This window comes from Pholis gunnellus (genome assembly GCF_910591455.1).
Source record: "Pholis gunnellus genome assembly, chromosome: 18".
Lineage (NCBI taxonomy): Eukaryota > Metazoa > Chordata > Actinopteri > Perciformes > Pholidae > Pholis > Pholis gunnellus.
In genome coordinates, this window is record NC_136545.1 from 10,426,085 (window position 1) to 10,450,538 (window position 24,454).

At 44.5% G+C, this 24,454-nt stretch overlaps 1 protein-coding gene across 1 annotated transcript in view; it reads right to left on the reverse strand.

Annotated features, from left to right (window-relative positions):
- Positions 1 to 1,024: 1,024 nt before the first annotated feature.
- exd3 (exonuclease 3'-5' domain containing 3) overlaps positions 1,025 to 24,454 on the reverse strand; it is a 36,001-nt gene continuing 12,571 nt past the window's right edge. Inside the window, exons 20-21 of the mRNA XM_079179189.1 lie at positions 2,135 to 2,201; positions 1,025 to 2,027 (exon numbers count right to left, since the gene is read on the reverse strand). Of these exons, the coding sequence (XP_079035315.1) occupies positions 1,672 to 2,027; positions 2,135 to 2,201 (423 nt within the window). The 3' untranslated portion in view covers positions 1,025 to 1,671. The remainder of the gene's footprint in view (positions 2,028 to 2,134; positions 2,202 to 24,454) is intronic.

Below are 24,454 nucleotides of genomic sequence, written 5' to 3' on the forward strand. Positions count from 1 at the left end.
CCATTACTCACATGTTGAGCTCCTGACCTGCTCTTCACACGTGTGATGTCGAAAATTGTCCACTTCTTCCAAAATCATTTAGTTAGATAACACCTCATTCCAAAGTCCTATTTCCACAACTTGCTTTGATTAAGATTTGGCAGCAGCCGAGTGAGTTCTCTGTAAACTGACAGCTTGGGAAGTTAGTGATCCAAGAATTTCAGCTTTAACACATTAAGGACTTTACATCTGTAAACTCCATCTAGTTATTCATGGTAAGCAGGTTATCGTGTGTACGTTCTGGAGAAAAGCTTTCACGTTAAACCTTCTGAGGAAATGTTAATCATTGTCCGGGGTCACTGAATCACCCTGAGGTTCAAATCTCTTGACTTCCTTCTGTGATTCAAACACACTGAAAACACATTTACCTCAGTGACTCACAGTTTGACCCGTCTCTGGAAGTCTCTGTGGCCTTTTTTTGATGCAAGTTATGTGATCAATTAAAGAAAGTGAAAATATGGCCGTGGTTTCTGACGATTTCAATAGAGTCTCAACAAAATGCCTGCCATGCACAAGACACCAAACATATTTAATTGCATAACTTTTCCACATTAGATCTGTTCAAACTCGTCTGGGCAATCTTATGTTCAGCAACAACACAGATCCAATGTGGGGTGCAGAGGAGAGGAGAGTTGGAAAGAAAAAGGTATGAGAAAATGTGAAGGGATTCAGGCGGTGTGTGTGTGTGTGTGTGTGTGTGTGTGTGTGTGTGTGTGTGTGTGTGTGTGTGTGTGTGTGTGTGTGTGTGTGTGTGTGTGTGTGTGTGTGTGTGACCCGTCTGCTCTTCAGCCTCGGGGCACAACCCCCCCACACTGTTAGTGTTACACCTGACAGACATCAGAGAAGCTTAGATGATCTGTTGATGATCATGCTGTCCGCTCTTAATCCTTTACCATCTGTCCTGTGAATGTTCCAAACACGTCATAAATTAACTGTACACAGACAGAAACAACTGTGACTTCTCACAGATTAAAAACATGAAATTAAAAGCACTTTATTCACGCATATTGAGCTTTCAGCTAAATAATTAAAAATGATACAGATTTAATCACAAAGAATGGAAATATACAGTACCACAGGCTGCTAAAAAAGCCCTGTCATTTAACCGCTTAACTCTGAAATCAAAACAATAAAATATCGGAACAAATAAAACAGCAACAAACTTTATAGTTTGACGATAAGGAATAATTAAAATGATCTCAATATACCATTTTAAACCATAAATCACCACGAATGTGGTAGAACAGTAATTACAATCAACAACAAAAATGACCAAGTCACAACTGGATCACAGCGTGACCTGTCTTTGGTTCACTGAGCTTTAAACTTATGAGCGTAAAAGGTTTTAGAACTGTTGAGACTAGATGCGTCCTTTTCTTTCGGTTTGACAAATTTTAAAACCAGATGGCGAACAGGAAATCCAAATATTTCAAAAGGACTTGAAGTTTGTGTCTCACATGTGATGTCCAGTGAATTCTTAATGCCTCTTTTATTATTACACTTTTAGCCAATTAGAAAAGGGAAAAAACTAATAATCTAATTGGATATCATGACAACTCCAGTCCTAAATGTGTAAAGTATTAACTATGGATGTATTTGACGGTCAGGTAAAGTGCAGTAGCTCTACAAATGTCAATTCTGCGGTGCAGCCGCAGCCGACTCAGGGTCCTTGTCCGATATGTGCAAGACATCCTGAAACATGGAGAGGACGCGGCCAAAGTGTGAGCCTTCCCAGAACACCTTGCCACATCTGGTGCAGACATAGAAGAGCGGTATCCTCGGCAGAAGGGCAGGGGGCACCGCGTGGAGCTGGACGGGTGCCCCCCCGGGAAAGGTCAGGGTGTCGGGGTCCAGCCCTGAGAGGGGGGCCCACTGACACTGAACATACCTGGGGATTTCAGGGGTCACACTTGGGGTCAGAATGTCACCAAGCGTCTCCTCTTCCTGTTGTTGTGTGTGGTCAATGATGTCCTGGCCCTGCAGAAATCCTGCAAACAAAATACAGACGTTTAATAAGTTAACTTCAAAACTACAGAAGCGAAGAAGTAAAGATAGATACATCCCCACACAAGGAGTCCACTGATGTTCCACTGACCTTTCTGTTTAAGCATCCTGGCCATGTCCTTTCTGGGCACCGCCGCGTACTGATCACTGTTACACGCCTGCACAAACACATAAAAACAGTCATTAGCAGCAGGGTTGAAAGAAGAGCTTTCACTCATCAAAAGTGTCTTGAAGAGGAAAAACATGACAAAGAGGAAAAAGAGGAAATACGTTACACATACTGCAGGAAAACAAGTTGAGATAAAAATGATCTCACAGTGGATGAAGAGTGGACGTTGAACACAAGTAAACTACTTGCATCCTATTGTTCATGCAAAGCCTGCATCTGAAGCTATAGGTACTGTAAAGACCGGGTAATGCGTGAGAGAAACTAGTTGTGTATATAGCTGTTCCAGCCGGCTCCACCCTGAAGGCAAGGTGACAAACCTAGAGTCATAGAGAGACGCAATAACATCGTTCACATAGGAAAAAACAGCACTGTGTTCCGCATTCGTTGCTCTCCACGCGGACCGTTTACCTGCATTCAACCAAAGCCTGCTCTCGAAAGTGATTGGTTAATACTCCCCGGACTACAAACCAGAACGCTTCCAATACCAAAATCCTGTCCCGTTGCCTACAGATTCTGTATATGAATGCGGCAATGAGTGTGAAACTGAAGGTTAACTTTAGTAACGCTGTGGTAACAACAGCGACCAGAGTTCACCTGTCAAAAGTCGAAAAAGTGTCGCCCCTTTGTTAAAGGTGTGGCTCAGGAACCTTAAGAGCGTGAAAACGTGTGTCGTTCACCCATTCACACAGACGTTTTCCTCAGTGGTTGCTTTGGTGTGAAAGGGGCTAAGTGGTACTGAAAGATCAGATCAGTGTGTGCGCGCGTGTGCGTGTGTGTGTGTGCGTGTGTGTGTGTGGACAGCGTTTACGCCTCAGTAACGTTCACATGTCCATGCTGTCCTGGCTCTCCGTGGTAAAAGGTCTCTCTGGTGGGACATTAGTGACCTCTTGTTTGCCGGCCCCCTAACGCGCACACACACACACACACACACACACTGGTCTGTAAGCCATCCTGACAGCATGTCGGTGCTAAAAGCCTTGTCAACACACCTGAGCTCCACCCAGCAAACAGCATTCCACTTAGAGGTGGGCTGTAAATCAAACCATGCTCGCAGAGACCTCACAGAGCAAGATCCTTGCTCACTTAAAGACACCTCTCTCTCTCTCTCTCTCTCTCTCTCTCTCTCTCTCTCTCTCTCTCTCTCTCTCTCTCTCTCTCTCTCTCTCTCTCTCTCTCTCTCTCTCTCTCTCTCTCTCTCTCTCTCTCTCTCTCTCTCTCTCTCTCTCTCTCTCTCTCTCTCTCTCTCTCTCTCTCTCTGGGAAAACTGAAATGAAGACTGCATATCGGCCGCATACACCCACCGAACGCAACAGTATGTCCCTTCCTCTGTGTGCACATGCAGAGAGGGGTGTTTGTGTCTGCGGTAACTGGGGTCGGGACAGGAGAGAGCGGCTAGACAGTGGAGGTGTGGGAAAAGCAGAGGTGTCATCTCCTGTCGTCTGTGGGAATGAAGCTCATCTCGCTGTCAGTGCACTCTGTATTTTCCTCTTTGTATTCCCCACACATACACACACGCGCACACAGGCTACACTGCAGTGCGCATAGACCGCATGCATATACTCGTATGCGGCGCATACACATGGCTCACACGTAGAAGTGTGGCGACAGCCAGGAAAACAGACCCAGCTATTTGCTCAGCTCAAAGTTTCCCAGAGCAGAGCAAGCCAGAACCTGCTCTGAACTCTCAAGGCTAAGCCGCGGACAGGCAGGCACACACGCACACAGCGCCTCGTACACACGCAACCGGGATGGAAGCAATTCCATCTACAATTAATCAAAACACGGCGCGTTAACATTTTTTTAAGATTTCTACCGAGATCTGCGAGACGAGTAAAATAAAACAGAGTTTTTTTGTTAGAAAATACATGACAAACGTCTTCAGTGATATTAACACACATTATAGTGATATTAAAAGATATCCATTCATGGAAATGGACGTGAGAACACATGGTGCGGTTTAAAGGGTGTTTTATATTTTAATAAACACAGATGGTAGCTCTGCGCCTTCATTTAAGATCTGAAAACCACGTTGAACCAGGTGATTTCTGGGATATGTCTCCGTTTCTGGCTTGCTGAGGGACGTGACTTTTCCACGGTACTACTTAACTCCTGGAGCTGTCAGTCACACAGTTGCCACAGAGAGCTGAAGAAGAACAAACGTATGACGGCGCCTCCTTCTGCAGCCCCCGCATGTCTAGCGACACAGAAAGCATTAGACTGACAAGTGCTGTCAAACCCAATCGTAGTTTGGCGTGTTTGCACAGGCAAACCATCATGTGTGTGATCAACATGTGGCTTCAGTCACCACAGTCTGGACTTAAAAAAAAAGCTTTTTCCAGAACCGATGCACCGAGATTTGTTTTTTATGTGGCCTTAAGATCAAAAGGCCACCGAAAACAGTTTATCTTATTCTTTTTGTTATCATACTCTATATAGTTTCAGGCAGTTGCTACATTGCTGCATTTTCGGAGTCTTTTGTTCGGTCTGTTTTTCAGGGAACCTCCTGCATTCTCACACTCCGTGTGGCCGCGCCAGAGAAAGAATGCTCCTTGCCGTGACAACAAAAGGCTATCTAAAGTGTGATACTGTGTTTCAAAGGATGGGAGGTGGTGAGGAGAAAGGGGGGATAGTGGAGAGGAGGTAGGAAAGAGAGGGAGGGGGAAAGAAGGAGGCAGGAGGGGGGGGGGGGGGGAGATTTTTCCCTAACGTTTTCAAACACACACACACACACACTGCCTCTGTAGGCAGCTCCCATGGGAAAATCCTCGACCAATCTCAAAAGGCGGTGCTTTTAGTGCCGATGTAGGTCACATGGTCCGAGCAGCCAATTGGGCACAAGTGATTTGATTCAAATTGTGGTAAGTCAGGTAAGGGGCAGCGTGGGAACCGGAGAGAGGGAGAAGGGGAGGAAAGAACTGCACCGTCATTTCCCTTTGAAAATGTTGTCTTTCCAGTCATTTTAATTCCACCGTTCAAGGTTTGCTGTGGTGAAAGAAATGCACACAGTACGTGAGAAAATCACATCTTTTTCTAGAAACTTCAGTTCACACCAGAGATCCATTGTTTGCTCCCATTCATCGCATGTCTTGGACATTCTGTCATATTTTGTTCCCTGTCATTCTGTCATAACATCTTTGTTGCCACTGTGAAATGATGTAAGCGGGATGGCACGCCGAGCTGGAAAAAGCAGCCTCACACTCCTGTAAAATGATGAGTAAGGAGAAGCTCACTGGCTGAAAGCATTGACTTTTTTTCTCTGCTTTCCCACACAGTGCAGAGGTCATGCTAGTTGACTCTGGATATACCTTTCAACAGCAATTGACAATCTCACACATGGATTTTTACTCACGTGGATTTAAACTGTGGAAAAGTGACCTGTTTTAATTTTCTTTGGCCGGGCAGACGGACGGGGAAAAAAAAATGAGGAAAGAGTGGAAACATCTTGCTTCAGTTAACACTCTTCCAATGAAAACGCCGACATCGCGTCAGTGTCAATCATTAAATCAAGAGATTTAATACCAGTCTGCAATGTGCAATGTAATACTGGTGAGCATAGAGTTAAGGGCGAGTCGTGAAATGATGAGATGAGGGTGCACGGGTAAAGGATTGAGTGAATTCAGATGGGCTTCAGATGAGCTATTGTCCATCTGAATTTACTCAAAATGTGGGCTACTAAAAAAATGAAATAAATAAAGTGTACAATGTAACAGAGAGATGGAATTCCACTAAAAACACTGGGAAACATAATGAATGAACACACATTATATCACCAAGAAAGAAGCGAGTTTAAGTAGTTTGGTACATCCTTTTAAAAAGAAATTCACCCTGTATATATATATATATATATATATATATATATATATATATATACTGTATCGAAACCTTTGTGCTGCAGCAGGAGCAAGAGGGAAATACTGCAGTGACCTACTAAACACATGTACTTTCCCACAGTGTCCTGAGGGTATCTGGCCAGTGTCTCAGCCCCGACAGTCTGAGGTAATTACCAGCTCTGTTAACTAACCATTACCACCTGACAGCAACCTGAACTTGGACCACAGCAGAGCCTGTCTGGGCTTGACATCACACACACACACACCTTACTCTGACTCACTTCACAAACGTACACACTCACACTTACTTCACAGGCATGCAGAAGATGTAAAAACTCACATGCAACTCTCTCACACACACACACACACACACACACACACACACACTCTCTTCCCCTGACTCACGTTGCTCCCACTGATCTCACCTGCAACTCACATTATGTCCTCCCAGATTTTCCCAGGGTTGCTCCCATTTGTCTTCCATAAAATATGACATTTTATTGTGTGCGTAAAGGCTTCGTATGTAAACAATATGTACATTGGCATGCATAAGGACGATATTAAAAATCCAGTGAACTTCGAGTCACCCGAGACAGATGTGTTATGGCTTCTATGTCACGTTGCTTTATTATTTCAACACTACCTAATTGACCCTTGCGCTCTTCTCTTATTTTTCTCGGAGGGTTGAAGGGGTTTCGACCCCGTCCGCCGAGTGCGCCGACATCCATTCCTTATTGGCAACAGTGTCCATGAATAGATTCCCTGACTTTTCTTTTAGCAGGTTTAGAGTTTAAATCCATTTCTTTCACTTTATATGATGCTTTGAGCTCTTCTCACTAAAATCATACATGTCCTAAATTTAAAATCTACTTGCATACGGTAACGGTAACAGACTGTCACTGAAGTGGTTGTATTACGGCTTTTATTTATTTATTTAGAGACACTTACATGTTCATCGAAGCTATTGTACATTTGTCTTTTTTGTTCTTTTTAAGTATTTGTGGTTGACTTAATTATAAGAAAAATCTCTTTAGTTTGTGTCTATTTTACTGCAAAAAGGGTGAATTTAATAGGTTATTGTAGTGACAACATTCAGGTCATGTTAGGTAAAATTACACGTGAACTGTATTATATAACACAATATATATATACAACACAAGATGACTCTGTTTAACTCTTGCTCAATCCCGTTTTGTTTCTTTCTCCTGTCTCCTGTCAATTTTTGTTTTCCACTTTCGACCATTTTCTCACCCTTCACTTGGCCCCAACATTTTTGCCTTTTCTTTCGCCCCACAGTTCCCTCTTCATTGGCGCTCACTAAAAGGGGGTAATGAAGAAGAAGATAATAGTCTAGAGTCTAGCAGATAACAGTCTAGCCGTCACACAAATAGCACTAATGCTTTCCCTCGGCTTGGCACAGTCAGTTCATTCTGTTTTTCACCCACTCAACCTTCAACCTCGATCTCTATCTCTCCCTCTCTCCCCCAACCCCACCTATGTCTTCCCTCTCTCGCTCTATGTCTTGCTCGCTCCATCTACCCCCTTCCAGTGTTCCCTTCAATCTCCTTCTCTCTAGTCGTCTCTCACCTCTAACCTCCTTCTTTCTCTCCATCTCCAAGTACTCTTTTTACTCTTTTTTTTCTCTCTCCCTCTCTCTCTCTCTCTTGCTCTCTCTCTCTCTCTCTCTCTCTCTCTTCAGACGCCGGATAGCTGGGGCCGGGTCTAAGCCAAAAACCGCCGGGGGAGAACAACGTAGTGAAAAGGTCCGTTGACAATGCTGCTCACCGGGCAGTGGGTTTTGAAGAGGGATAAAAAAAAACAGCTCATCTCAGAAACATAAAAAGATGGATTAAACAGCCAGCCAGCCTCTATTGATATGTTGCTTTTTTTGGATTATGAGTTGAAATTAAAACAGCCAGACTAAACATTCTGAGTTGGAGGGACAATGTGTCGGGAGGCACATGACATTCAACACTTGCCCTAACGGGCTTCTCAATTGTAGCGGTTAATTCTAATGTCAGACGGAGCAGACCGGCCAAAAGGTGAAATGATGAGTTCAAAAATTGATTCGACAGAAAATGAATCTGTAACTATTTCTTGATGTATCGCTTCAGTCATATATTTAGCAAAAATTACAAATGTTTCCGACATGTTTTTCAAAATAAACTGAATGTCTTTGGGTGTTGGACAAAACAATTCTCATGACTTTTGAGTAAATACATTTGATTATTGATTATGACAATAATCGTTAGTTGCACATTAAACTTTCCGAGGATCCCTGATGTCTTTCTAGATGTGTAATTATCTCATTAAGTTATGAGCCAAAGACTCAAACTGTAGTAAATTAATTCAAAGCCACACCGACATTTGAAGCAACGCAAATGACTCAAAATCCATCCTCGTAGTAGGACTTTGCTCAACTGTTCACTCCATCTGTCTAGACAGCAATAGACGGTCAATGGACAGTAAACACCACAATGGTGGTGCGTTAACTGAAAGAAACCGTCAATGAGAAACACTTCAGTGCTCTCTGGTTTTAGCCTGAGAAGTCCTAAATAATCCGTGCTTGTAGATTCACACATGAAACAAAACAGCGCTCTGAACAGAGAGAGAAAACCCCACAAACACTGGGACCCAATTGTTGAGGAGACAGATGGTGGGTGTTGTGGTGCTGTCATATGTGCGATAAAGACAACTGCTTCTCTCAAAAGAGATAACGCGTCCACGCAACTGTTAACATTTGTCTCTTTTGAGGCAGACGTGGCGCTCCAAATGTCCCCCCTGTGCCTTCAGCGCACCCATTCAGCCCCGTATTGTTACGACATCCACAGCTTTCCTCGACATGCGCTGACACTTCTCAAACTGTCACTACACCCACACACACACCAAACTGAAATTCCACCCACTCAACCTGAATCCATTGACCTGAACTACATCTGCACACACACACACACACACACACACACATCTCCGTCATGGGAGAGCCATCGGCAGATTCCTCTGCTCACCGTTTATCGCTGCAGGCAAATACTTCATCCTGCAACCCCCCCCCCCTTATCTCTTTTCCCTTTTTTTCTCTCATCTCTGCCTGATGTAAAGGCACGCTGGCATGCGGGGAATGTTATTGTAATGCAGAGTGATTCATCCACGATAAATATTGACAGTGGTGGCTGCCACTGCTGGTCCGTTCTCTCCTGAAGAGCTCTGAGGGAAATACTTTCTCATATGGCTTTTTGACAGACAAGGTGTCAGCGTTGGATTACCCACAGATCATTTTACACACTGGGTGACCTTCTAATTGGCTAATTCTGGAGGCATACACCGATGGCCAGATTCACACAGGTGGGGGCTGGTTTATTTTCTTCATGTCTCTTATTCATAAAGCACCCGGGCAGCATCCCTATGAAACAAATATGGCCTCTCAGACTACGGGAGATGACTTTATCCTTTTCTGTGGGTGAAAAGTTGCATCATCTTGTACATAACAACACCCCGAGCAGTATGCAGCAACATATAGTGTCTGCTTCCGTCTGACTGCGTGGGCCCATGTGACATACATTTGGACTGTGCACGCCAACAAGCATGTGAACCCATCTGTGTACACAGACAGCCCGTTTTAGGACTAGGTCCACCAGCCATTCTAAACTCTACCAGCCTTAGTACGGGGTAAACCAACTGTGGGGGTGTTTGACATATTTACAGTAAACACTTGGCAGAGAAAGATCAAGGAGGCCATGCACATGCAAAGTTGAAGACCATCCTGGACCAGGAGCTACGATGGCTCCTCCACATAAGACACACCTGTTATTCCTAAAGTCTTCATCAGGCTCATGTGATGACAACTGAGACAGCTCCATGAGAAGTGGTTGAGAGCTCCGTAAGCTTGCAATAGACCCTTTAACTTACATTATTTAGTTATTATCTACCCACTGAGCTTCCATGCTCGGATTTTTTAATTCAATAATCACGGTGATTACAACGTTAAACAATGTTCGACATTGAAAATATGTTTTTCTCCAATTTATTATGGGTCATTAGTAGTTAGCTAATAGGAGCATTTAGCGGGGAGGAGGTTACTAAGAACAAGCAATTGTTCCTAAAAAAAACTAACTCGCACCATAAACCCACATTCAATTTGGATCAATATTTCGGCTGACCAGCAAATGGGTTTAAGATGAAAACATACATCTGTGCACACTAAAAAAAAAGCTGGTGTTTGTCTTATTTAAAATAAAAAAAGGGGAAGTAAGCCGAGTGATCATGTGATTTTACGGGGACCACAAATGACCAACTGGTCCACGAGACAATGGAGAGTAGATGCTGAGCAAGATAGGAACATCATTACGGCTTCAAACCGTTATCAAACCGCTGCTGAGCTTGCGGACCGACACAGACAGACACATCCGCTGTGTCTGTGTCTGTCTCAGAGTCATCATCTATACTATCAGGACAAACGCACACAACTCACAGTGGACGGGCCATGGGAGGGTGAGATAAAAGCACATAAAAGAGCAAAAGGGCTCGGGGGTTAAGTGGCAATAATGATGCAGAATAAGACATCAGTGTGTGTGTGTGTGTGTGTGTGTGTGTTCAAACTCACATCAAAGAGTCTCTGGGAGCCTTGTTCATGTCAACAGGAGACACGGGAGAGGAGCGCAGCATTAGAAACGCAGAGAGGTAGAGGGGGAGGTTAAAAGAAGAGGGGGGGGGGGGGTGGGGGTAAAAAGGAAGCAGTACATGATAGTGAACAAAGGCTGCGGGGAAAGAGAGGACTGAGGTGGAGGAGGGTAAGGGAAGGTTAAGGAGAAGTGGGTCGGAGGTGAGAGGTTGGGGGTATTAGGGCAGAGGAGGGGGGGGGGGACTCGCAGTGAAGGGCTTCACCTCCAGTGTGAATGCAATGAGGTAAAACCAAAAAGAAAGGACGATGGAGCGAGAGTTCCTGTGTCATACACCCTCTTTAATTCCACCCTTCCTTCCCTCCCTCCCTCCCTCCCGCCCGCCGCTCCTCTGCCCCCTTTTCCCTCCCTCCACCGCTGCTCCCTCTCTGCGACCGGTCCCAGCAAATTCCCTAGGGCCAGGGGCAGTCCCCTTTCAGTCTCCAGTGACACAGTAATTAGAAGTGTGGGAACTGAATCCGTCCCTCTTTCTGAGCCCCGCACTCCCACCCGCACCCCTCCCTTGCTCCCTCCTTTCGCTGCCCCCCCCCCCCCCCCCCCCCCCCCCCCCTGCCCCTTACCAGGACCTGGCTCCTACCCTTCCCCTCCACTTCCTTTGCCACCTCTCTTTTTGCACCCCACCTCAGCTCTCAATCTCAGGAAGTAGCATTTACCCTCAGAAAGAAAGTCTCACATCAGGTCAAGAAATACATGATGTTCACATCCAAGGCCGACGTTGTTGACCCCGTATCAAAAGCAGAGTATCTGCAAGTCTGCGTCATCCACATCTAATGTGACGGATGCCTTGAAATACATACATGTTTTTAAATTGACAACTTCAGGGTTAATTGAAGATGAGAGTATCACCTAGCAGATTCAATTAAAATTGTGAACATAATGAGATCCCATTGGCTTAATCCCCCACGGGCCACCTGTGACGTCCATGGGAGCTACACATCACACACACTCTCAACCCCATACACTTCATTCACCCCCACCTCACCCCCCTCCGCCTTCCCTACAGCCACAGAGTCCCCCTATCTCTTCGAACAGAGCAACGCTGTCTCTCCCGCTCCCTGTCAAGCCCACCACCCTCCCCCAACCCCCCATTCGCTATCTCCGCGGCGATAACCATGGGAACAGCAGCACTGTGGGAACGGGCCACCAGTTGACCAAAATAGACAGCAGGAAAATGGAGGGAAAGAAAGAAAGAAAGGGCTCGCTGCGTCCAAGGAGGCCTCTGTGTGTGTGTGTGTGTGTGTGTGTGTGTGTGTGTGTGTGTGTGTGTGTGTGTGTGTGTGTGTGTAGGAGGTCCATGGGATCAGACAGACAGACAGGTACTCAGGCACTCCAGTCACCTCTGGTTTCCATCTGCAACAAAGGGGGACGCTGGGTGGCTTGAGTTGCAACATTAATTGATCAATGGGAATGCCGATTTGATTTTGAGTTGGTGGGACATACCGAGAGCTGTCCTTCTCACACACACACACACACACACACACACACACACACACACACACACACACACACACACACACACACACACACACACACACACACACACACACACACACACACACACACACACACACACACACACACACACACTTTTAACGGCCCTACAGTTACGTGATAGAAGCGTCCCACGCAAAAAAGGCTACACCCTTAACCACAAACACTCACACCCATAACAACACACTAATATTACACCATCACACACCCAGTAACACCCGCAACCAACCACGCACCTCTAAGAGCAAACGGGCTAACAAAAGCGTTCAGTCTGAAAGTTTACACAAGTGAGGGATGAGATGACTGGAGTGAATGGCATTAGAACGTCAAACATATTATGAAACAGTAATGGTAACCTATAACCAATACCTGGGGAGGTTCGTACACTTATATCAATGAAACACCTAAAACGCCTTTTAATGATAATACATCTGTGACACAATTTCATATCCACTATTTGATTCTTCTTTTAAATCATAGTCACTCCTCATGTTCATCATCATCTCGTTGCATTTATCTTTGAAATTGGTCCCAGCCGTCATTTATTGTATTATAGGCATATGGCAACTTTGTATTTTTTGAATTAAGGTTAGTATTAATATCATTTGATTATGTGTATTTGGATACCATAGGATTCTTCATTTTGAATGTACCATAGCCTTACTGGGCCCTTTGTCATATGGAAGGATATCAGAGATGTGAGTCCCACCAATGATTACATCACAGCTTGAATAAACACTTAACAGGATTAAAAATATGATAAATGACCATGGCTGACTGATGTACCAAACCTTATTTGATTGGCGTGTTTGTATTGATGCACAGGCAATGCTGCACACATGAATACATGCAAACATACTTCTCAGACTTCATGGCATTAGTTAAAGCACTGGGCTGCAGTTCCTGTGAGAAACATTAAACGATGGTTTTCCTTGGCCTGAAAGAGGAGGAGGAGGAAGTGGGGAAAAGACGCACGCTGCGCATCATCATTTTTTTTATTTTTTTGTACCTACTGTGGGTCTAATTTTCCATCCCATTTATATCCTGCGTGTCTCTCAGTAGCTCGCTTTGCCCAGGAGACACTGATGTAAAAGGAAAGGAGGATGAGGGGGAGTAACATGAATAATATTCATCAATAAAATGAGGAAACAGTAAAAGGCCCATAACTCATATGTCTTTTTAAATAACTTTTTTAAATTAACTGACTTATTAAATTATCAACTACATTGACACAAGGACTGATACTAGACCTAAAATTACAGATAAATCAGGTATTTTATTTAAGTATTTTTAGCTGCAACATGTCAGTTGTAAATGCAGATGTTTCTAGAATTTGAAGGCATTCTGGGCTGAGTCCAGACCTCTGTCTCCCCTGGCACTTCTTTTTATAAACCAGCTCTATTTTTATGCTTGTTTAAGCACTGTGGCATCCCTTTTACATTAAAGTACAAAAAAATGCCATTGTGAATCAATTTGTTGTATCTATCTATCCTCAGTCTGTTGTTTTCATCATATGTATCTCTTCTCTACTCTCTCTCACCTCTTCTCTCCTCTGATTTCTATCCATCCGTCTCTCTATACACACTGCCTTTCCCGGGTCAAGCAGCCTGACCTCTCCAGCCGTCTACCTCTTTGCTCCCTGGGGTGGGGGGTCCCGCCTCTGACCATTCCCACCGTGCAAGGACTTTTCCTTTAATCTGACTCTGTGAGTAACAGAGGAGAAAAAGAGAACAAAACACAGAATGTGTGTGTGTGTGTGTGTGTGTGCGCCTGCCAAGCCTGCAGCTCCCAAAGCAAACAGACTTCTAACCTCCTGATAGCATCACATCACGCAAACTGCAGGCTTTGGGAAGAACCACGGCAAGACTTTAGTTTAAACGTTGTAAAGCCAGAGCTGGCCTCACATTCCCCGAGACCTACACGTGCACGTACGAGCGGCACAACTAGACTGCGAACGCGAGAGTCAGACATTCAAAGAATGTTCACAGAATGTACAGACCTACACCCAGAACGTAAACTGTGAAAACAGAGTCGCAGTGATGATGTACGCCGTTCCACACATCAGAGACAAGAGAAAAAAACCCAGCAATATATCCCAGAAGCATCCACACACGCACACACACGCACACACACACAAACACACGCACACACACGCGCACACGCACACAAAGTACAGTGGTTGAGTTCACAAACCCACAGACTATGTGGGGGGTTACCATCTATTATCTCTGTCTCCATGAGGTTTAAATTTAATTGTTTACACAACTCGTTCTCGGAAACTGCGCGCGCGCACACACACACACACACACACACACACACACACAAGCTTGCACTAACACACAGCGTGCACATTCAGAGGGGTGCCTAAAAAATAAACTCAGCCCACAAAGGGTGCAGGGTTATTGTTGTAATGCTGTGCAGGTCAGAGGTTCCCACCTTGCTGGTTTTCTAGCCCATCATTTGCATGAAACACATCCACGTGACACCGAAAGAGTAAATCAGTTCTTGATTGATGCCAGAATAAAAACCTACAGGGCTTCTGGTTCCTGTGGACCAGAATCTGAGTCGCGTATGTATAAGTTATTAACAAGAATGTAAGGCGCCTTAGCTAGCAGGGAATAGCTATAAGTTAATGTTAGAATCCAGCTGGGCCGTCATGGTTAGCACGCTGTGCGCTGGGTGTGCCCGCATCATCGTAACGCCCCGAAACTCTATAAACAGGAGACAGGAAGTCACATACAACCACAGAATTTCAATACCCCTACTCTTGTGTGACTCTGAGCACACACACAACAGACCACACACATTCATCACAAACAGAGGCAGCAATCATGGACTAAAAGGTAGCTAAAATTATGCAGTTAATAACCTAACATTAGGAAAACACAGCAGGGAAGGACAACATCACTTGCTTCCTAGATCTCCTTCATGCCATAAGCGGATGCTGTTATCGTAAACACAAACCAGACGAGCTATCTTTTCTTCTCAGATGTCTTTTTTTAACAAATGTCTACAAGAGCTTCAACTGGTGTCCTAAACGTGTACAAATATGCCACCACGTAGCAATCATAAACTTTTAGTTTTATATGCTAGAGCTGGGAGCTACGATGCAGTTTGGTCATGTAGTCAAATTTGGAAGAATGTCAACAAAAGGGTAATAAGCAGTCTTGAATCAATCAGTAGACTGAAGACTGGCTCCATGTTAGCCTGTGAAGTTGTTTGCCTCCAGACAAACTGATGCAACCCTCATATTCTTGGCTCCAATCGAGTTATTCTCTCTCGTGGAAGTCACAGCAAATAGAAGGTATTTGGGTTTCTGCCAAAAGGACTCATTTATAACATCACATGTGAGCAAGCACGGCTGCCTCCAAAGCATGACTGCATGCGGAGGAGTCACCCGAGCTACTAAAGTGGGCCCGTGTGCCGCAGGGTTGTGATAATAACGACCCCAAACCTCTCGGCTATTTCTCACCGGCAGGTATTAGCGCGGCTGACAAGAGTTCTTCATCATCCTATAGCTGTGCGCGGCGCCGGCAGAATGAGTTCGGAGGGTTGGCTGTGTTGCACACAGCGCGTTGAGTGTGGGAGAATGATCTATGATTCACTAAGCTGCAAAGACCGAAGATCACATTTCACTATCGCAAGGGAAACCATTATACCATGACCGCAGACACAAAGACAATCATACCAGCAGTATATGGGAGAGGAAAACACGTCGGCTGCAGCTAGTTCTCACAAAATGTTTTCTACGGTTACCTACTTGATTTCCATCTCATTGGTGGAAGCAAACTTTGTGGGTAATTGTTAAGTCTAGACAAGATAGTAGCATGGGTACACACGCTTTCTTTGGGTGCTTTAATCTAATTGTTCACAGATATTTTCTAATTTCTAATCAACAGATTTTGACCTACTTTTGCAAACGGTGTCCTATAGCCCAGCACTCAGCATGCCCTAATTATGTGTTCAGCCCGACCTGTGTACCTCAAAAAAAAGAGAAGAATTCAACGCAGTGAACAATAATGCATTTTTAATAGCTTCATATCGGTTTCTGTACGGCACTGTTGTCATTCGCTGACCCCGAGCTTTTGTTATTGCACCGCGAAGAATTGTGCGTCCCAAAGGAGACTATTTAAGACGCAGAGGGCAATCACTCAAGAGCAGCACAGTCTGGCTGCGCGGCTACTGTACTCTGAAAAACATGAGAAACTTCCTCTTTCTCTGTGTCTCTGTGTGTGTATGTGTGTGTTTGAGAGGAAGGCATCGGTAAGTGGTTCCCTCTCCCCTGAGCGGCAGGGGAAAGTAGACCCTCTCGAGTGCCTCTCGGCTTCCCCACCTCCCCCATGAGCCAATAACGCAGTCAGACAGACACACACATTCATGCTCACACACACACATTCATGCTCTCTCTCTCTCTCTCTCTCTCTCGCTCTCTCTCTCACACTCACTCACACACACACACACACACACACAGTGTGGTTTCTCCTCTGGAGGGGAACATAAACAGGGCTGTCTGTCTGCGAGCGGAGAGCTAGTTCTCATGACATCACCACCCAGCAGGAATGCTCTGCCCCGTCAAAACCCCTCCACCGGCCAGCAACTCTCGCGCACACACACATACACACACACACACACATACGCAAAAACACATGTTGAATGATTTATGCACGTCCACATTTTCACAGGGAAATGTACCACATACACAACATGCATGCAAATGGCATTTGGAGCTATTTTCTCTCCCCTGGACTTTTCTTTCTCCGCAACTTGTTTTCCATTTCTCGCTGCACACGGACATCTTCCTCCTCTGCCTCTCTTGCCTTATCTTTATCACACTGTTATGCTCATTCTTCCTCATCATATCTCATCCTCTCTGAATCTGTATTGCCTGTGCTGTCCACAGTGTCAGACCACACACACAGGCCACAGAAACAGAGCGCAAGCATGAGAGAAAAATTATGAACACTAGAGTGTAATCGGCTGAATATAGCGAATATAGCTATAACACCGCTGAGAAACGTATTGTGTGTTTGTGTGTGTGGGTGTGGGGGACATGGGAAATTACGCACTACTTCATTGTATTGGTGCTTGGAGGAAAAGCCCTATTGAAGCTCTCCCTCCTTCCTTCTCACCTCTCTTCCTCCCTCTCTAACTCTCTCCTACCTTTTCCATCCCTCCATCACTTCCTCCCTCCCTCATCCTTCTCAACCTCACCATCTCCTCCCCTCCATCTGTCTTTTCTATGTTCTCCCTCTTATTGCATCTTCTTGCTTCTCTCTCTCTCTCTCTCTCCATCTCAACCTGTCCCTGCAAATGTATTCTCTCAATTTCTCTCCCGTTTCTTTTTCCTCCTCTCCGTTTCTCTCAGGCTTATGGGGAAAGCAGAGGCAGGAAGCAGCTTGGCTTTCAGACAATGGAACACATCAAAAAGCAGCACCAGCCTCACCAACTTCACACACACATACACGGACGGACACAGACACACACACACACACGCACACACATACATACATACACACACACACACACAAACAGAGCAAGACAAACAGGACATTCCAGCTGCCGGCTGCACCGGATTCCTCGCCTTGGCTAATCTGAAACGGAGGAGAGTGAGACTGGGAGTGGAGCGGAGCAGGGAGGCAGGGTGAGAACGGCAGAGAGAGAGAGACAGCGAGAGAGAGAGAAAGAGAGAGAGAGGGCCAAGTGAGAAGGAGAAACAGATACCGGGAGGGAGCAATGTTGGGGTGCAAAAAAGGGGGAAATTGGAAAGGGGGGATTAGAGAAGGTGAAGCACGACTAAAGATGGATATGTGAATAGCTGAATTTAGTATGGAACAATGTGTTACTGTAAAATATATGTTTGCATACAATTACGTCCTCGTGTCGTCTAAGAAGGTATATGCTTATTGTGATACGCATGCAATAGTATATTGTGAGTACCCGCCAAGAGACAGTAAATGGAAAGTCTGTTCTTTTGTTAATATATGATATTAATGTTGATACACAAAACCTTAATTTGAATCAGTGATTCAATTATGGTGTTCGTCTGTGTGTTTAGTGGAAATCATCAACCAGGCACAAAAGCGTTGGCGCGAATGCTGTGCATTTACGGAAAAAAAAGGGTAAAGAAAGCAAACAGGGGAGAAAAGATGTGGTACAACAAAGTGGGGGAGGTGAATAAGAGAGAAAATGAGAGTGGAAGCAGAGAGAGAAATGCAATATACAGATTGCACAACACAGGTGCCCTAATTCCTATTTCCATCTCTGGTTTACAACTACACAACTGTCAAATGACTATATGATTGACAGCCATATAGGCTACCTACTTATCATGGCTAAATCATCAAAAAGTGTACAACTTAATTAAGTGGAGCTCTCAAAAAACACCTGTATTGTGTGATCGGCTACACGCGCATACAAAATAAGCCATCACAGGGAAAGACGGGCCTCTGAACAAACTATGACCTCTTGTGTAATTAAATATCCTAAGAAAACAAGTCACCTAACACACATTCCTCCGCACCTTCTGAGCGCTAAGAGAAACCTCAGCCTGAGTAACAAATTCACACACGAGCATGTCGATACATATCATGCGTGCACCCGCACAGACAGGTGTCATTGCGTCGCTATGCTATCCCGGGGCCAACTAGACTGTGGGAAAAAAAAAAGAGAGAGAGAGAGAGAGAGGCATGATTTCTTAAAGAGCAGATGCCCGGTGAGTGACGGCTCATCTTCCGCCTTATCTATCGGTGTGCATGTGCATGTGTATCTGCTATTGTGTCTGCTCACACAGCCATGAGAATGAGCTTCAAGATGAGTCAGAGACACTAAAGACACCTCTCACAGGTTTCATGCTGCAGATTCTAACGTGGGACTTTCACACCAATCCCCCCCCCCCCCCCCCCCAGAAAAACTGCCGACTTCTCACAAATTTAGTCACCACAGCAGACATATGATGCAACCATCAAATGTGGGTATCTATGCTGTTATCTTAACAGGGGTTCTTCATCATTAAAACACAGTAACTAAATACCTTTTCTCTGTATTTTGATTCTTCTTCGTCATCATCTTGTGGGTGAAGTTTTCCTTTCTCACATGCACAACATGCGCAGTACTTGTTTTTTTTTATTATCTTGTTTTGATTTTTATCAAATATCAACTTTCAGCAGAGTCATATTGTGATGATATGATCTTATGATGACATACCGCTGCGGATTCCTGACCAAGCTGTGACTAAGAACCGACACATTAGTTGTCGACGTTTTTTTTCACTCGCACGTACAAAGAGTTTGTACGGTATAACTCTGGAACACAGTTGACTGCTTTGAACATCAGTTTGATTATATTATATACGATTACTACAATATGGGATTACTCTATCATGATATATCTCCCTCAGCTAATATATTCAAATGATATTGTGACGGTGATTTCATCAGCCAGGCCAAATGACTTATATTTACCTTTGCATAGGACTTCTTCATTAGTGTGAGCCACTGTTCCCCTTCCAGTGAAGCACACACAGCAATACTTTCATATATTTCTGATAATCTATGACTAAAAGAGGCGACATCTCATTCCACAGAAGAAGTTACAGCCCTGAGCGGCAAAGTGAAAGCTTAATATTTGCGGTCATGGCTCATGATTATTCATAAACTCAACACAATGAAGTGACACAACAGTCACAATGGCCTTTCCTGATTTGGATCCCTTACAGACAAACAGACAGACAGACAGACAGACAAAGGAGATGGACATTCAGGCTGCTGTGTGTGTATTCGCTTTTAGTATTTTCTGAAACCGTATGTGTGTGTAACAGGAGACACGAAGCCCTTCGCCACACACAGTGGGAAATATTTGGGATGGTTTTCCCTCGGAATGTCTTGGCGTGCCTATGGAATGCCCCCCCCCCCCCCCCCCCCCCCCCCCCCCGTTTCTCTCTGTCGCTCCCCTCTCGTCTCCCGGGGAGGGGAGGGTAGAGTGGGGAAAAACGGCGGGACACACGAAACCTATTTTGTCACCACGGGGGGAAAAACCCCGGTTACATGCACAGAGACGGTTTCATGGCTTGTGTGAGACACTGTGCATACAAACGATAAACAACATGTGCATTCAAAAATAACATGAGAAAATAACAATAATCATGAATTAAGGTGTGAGAACATACGAGTCTATAAAAAAAGGGTTTTCTAATGTATTTTAACGCATACGTTCCCGATACTGACCAGCCCTATTTCACTCACATGCACAAATATACACACACATGCACACAAACACACAAACACACACACACACACACAGCCAGTGGAGGGTAACTTTAAACGTGTCTCAACCTCTCACATTCCTCCTGTTTCTCAGCCCGCGGCTCTCTTTGTAGATCAAAAGGACAGACAACAAGTCTTTCTATCGCCTCGCCCTCCTTCAAGCCCTCCTCTTCCTTCAATGCCACCTTTCTCAGTCACTCTCTCTTCCTCTCGCTCTTCCTCACTCAACAAACACTCGTCTCGCTTGCACACACACCGATTATTTTGGACTTTCACGCACAATCTCTCTCCGCAACTCCGTCTCAACGACTCCACGTTATTTTTGTCTTTCTCGCTAACAGGGCTCAACAGTAAAGGATCGCCCGCTTGACCGGGGCAAGTACAAGCGCCAAGGCGGGCTAGTTAATCGAGCATCTCGCTTTCCTAAATGAGCAAGTGGTAAAAAAAAAAAAAAGTTAAACACTTTTAACTTAAAATTACAGTTTTTTTTCTGCAGCTGATGATGGAAGTACCAATTTTGCGATTCTCCCATTAAAGTGGATGTGGGTAAAACTCCAGATTAATTTACTTAAATAAAAGCTGAACATGACAATTCATTTAGTTTTTTGTTATAGTTTGATAACTCCTAATAAGTACAACAATTTATTAAGGGGCGAGTATATTTCTGACCCACTTGCCTGACGTTGAGCCGTGCCTAACCCTGGCTAACTGTCTCCTTCGTATTTGCTTTCACTGCCGTTCCGTTTCCACGTCAGTCTTTTTCACCTCCCTGCCATCACCTCTGGTCTCACTTCTCTCCCCCCCTCCCTCCCCCTTTTCCTCTCCCTAGCCCCCCCCCCCTATCGCTCCCACCCCTCCCTCTCATGGTGTGGTGGTTCCTGTTGCTCTTGTTTTCACTTCCCCAGTAGTCTGGTGCGTGGGAACAAGCGTTTCTGCTGCAATGGTGTCTACGACTGATTCTGAGTGTGTGTGCATATCTGTGACAGAGTCTGTGTGTGTGCGTGTGTGTGTGTGTGTAAAGGTACTGAGGTGACACTGTGTGTGTGTGTGTGTGTGTTAATGATGATGTTGATAAGTTTGGGGCTTTTGAGAGTGTTTACCTATCACTATATACTGTATGTGTGAGCGTGTGTGTGTGTGTTTGGCTGGCTTCATGTTTATCTCTCAGGATATCTCTTCTATCTCAACATGTCTATAAAAGGCCAGTATGGGACATCTGATGGAACTGTGGAACGGAAGCCCAACGGAAGTGTGTGTGTGTGTGTGTGTGTGTGTGTGTGTGTGTGTGTGTGTGTGTTTGTGTTCATGGAAAGTATAGATGCAGCAGGCATTCGTGTAGGGATAGGATATAGCTGAATAAGGACACTGTAATGGACCAATAGCCAACTCCACCCTGTTATCCAACCCCTTGCAGGAATCCACACGGATGAAATGTAAAGACTTCAGAATAAGTTTAAAATAATTTTTTTTAAGAATTGATACATTGTGAGTAAACTACAAATGTTTATTATTTCAAAATAAATGTATTATTTTGAATTATTATTTATTTTTATATGGACATGAACAGTATAGGTCACAGAACAATGGCATACACCGCATCACTTATAGCCTGAGCTACAATGGGCCTTTAAATACGTGACGGAATCCAGTTTTACAGGCAGACGTGGCTTTAAAGTTAACATGATTCTTCCTCTTTTAGAGTGAATACACAAATAAATATGTTTTTCAATTTAGTTAAAAGAACAACTCTCAGTTTTCTGGAGTCGGCTACTCTCAGAGAAACACCGATGAAAAACCAAGCGCACACAAATCCATAAAACACCAGAAATAGAGATTGAATCCTTTGATTGCATCCTAAAAAACTGTGTTTCTTTTGTTTTTTACCACCCTATTGTACGCAAGTACATGCAAGTATGCAGACAAGGACACACTTAAACAGGAGGCCTTTCTCCATCTCCCTTTCGGGGTCTCCATAGTGGACACACATTCCTATGCCTCTAAAATCTCTGTTGCGCCTATTGATACACAGAGACAAACATTAACCCTTTCCCTGCACAACCTTTACACACACACGTACACAAGTCTGTGGTTAATCTCCTCTTCCCCATCTTTTTTTTTTTTTTTTTTTTTTTAAACTTCTCGTTCCTCATGACATTGATCAGTGGTGTACGTGCATGAGGGAGGAACACGGAGACAAAGGGAGAGAAACTAACCCATCCAATGCTAATCAGAGAGCTTTACAATCAGACAACAAAGGGGTTAACTTTGCCTGGGTGGGCCACAGAGCAGCCCCCAGGGTGAAACCCTGTCTCCAACTCTCACACACACACACACACACACACACACACACACACACACACACACACACACACACACACACAATCTAACTCAGTTTTAATATGAACCACACATCGTATTTCATAGCCTCATCTATTGTTGGGACATTTTTAGAGAAGCTTCAAAAATCGAATTCAAGAAAATGATCAAGGATTAATCGAAAGGTAGGTCCTTATTCAGTTAACTGTCATTGCCATTAATCATTCTTGCAGTGAACGTTATGACCTGCTTGAGGTCGTAAAATATTACCCACACGCTACGACAAAAGGTTTTTCAGGTTTGTGTGTAACACTAACGTCACATTTGGCCTTTCTTTGGCCATAATATATCAAAGTGACTTTGCCTTGAAGTGGCGTCAGGAGTGACCAATAAATAGGAAAGGCGGAAGACCATTTGGCCACTGTGTATGTGTTTGCGTCATCGGGACAGGAGGTAGCATCAAGGAAGGGCCAGGTTTATTTTACATCTTGAGCCAAATGCACCCAGTGGTGTACCTAGACATATTTAGAGCCCCCCAAAAGGAGCAGTAAGAACACCCAAGTTTAGAAGCTGTCCTGCAAAGATACCCCCCCCCCCCCCCCCCTCCAATCACAACCGCCACCGCAGACACACAAACACAAACACAAACGTCACAGCACACACTGGTTTCCCCAAACAGCCACCCATGGAGATATCTACAGGTCAGGTAAATTCGACAATGATTGGTGGCAACAAGCGGACTAACAAACTCCAGGCCCCATAAACATCATCAAATAGGAATTAGAATAATCCCGTGTATTGCACCATCACGTGTATCCGAACGCAAGTAACAATGTTTCAGTAATTGAGGAAAGAAAAATGTAAAAATCTCTAAATTAAAGAAATAAATTGTGTTTCACTCTGCCCTCTCATTCTTTTGATGTTCTCATCCATTCAGCCACCTAGCCTTCATTTTTCCACTACTTCCACAAGTCCAGGTTGTGGTGGTGGCAGCAGGCTAAGCAACGTAACCCAGACCTCCTCCTCCTTCTCCTCCTTCTCCTCCTCCTCCAGCTCCTCCTGGGGTCCCCGGGGCATTCTGAGGCCATATGGGACATGCAATCCCTTTCAGTGTTTCCTGGGTTAGCCCCGGGGTCTGGCCAAGACAAGAATACCACACAGCCTCAACGGGCCACCTTCAACAGGAAGTTTACAAAGAAACTTTAAAAAGTAAGGTTGCTTTTTTTAAAAAGCCCCTCTTCCCCTTTTCCCCTGATCATATATTTATGTCTTCCCCTTTTTCTCAGTATTACACAAAACACCACAACCACCACAATCTTTTTTCTCAGAAATCGGGAACTTAAAAAGCTCAGCAGCGTTTTATAACCACAGAAATATCGCTTGGTATTCATATCGCTTGTACTTCTCACTGATATAGGAACTTAAACTTTCTTCTCTTTTTTTCTCATTGAAAGTTGTTGTGAATAAACGTATCAGCCGAACGCTTAAAACAGAAACGTAGCCCATGCTATGTAAAATGTGGGAATTACTGTGAAAATTGTGCTGTTTTGTCTTTGGCTGGTGAACTTGTGACTTTCTGTACTCACTTTTCCCCCATTTGTACGCTTTGATAATCACTGGTATTACTTCAATAAGTAGTAACGACTCAGCCGATACTGAAGTTTATTC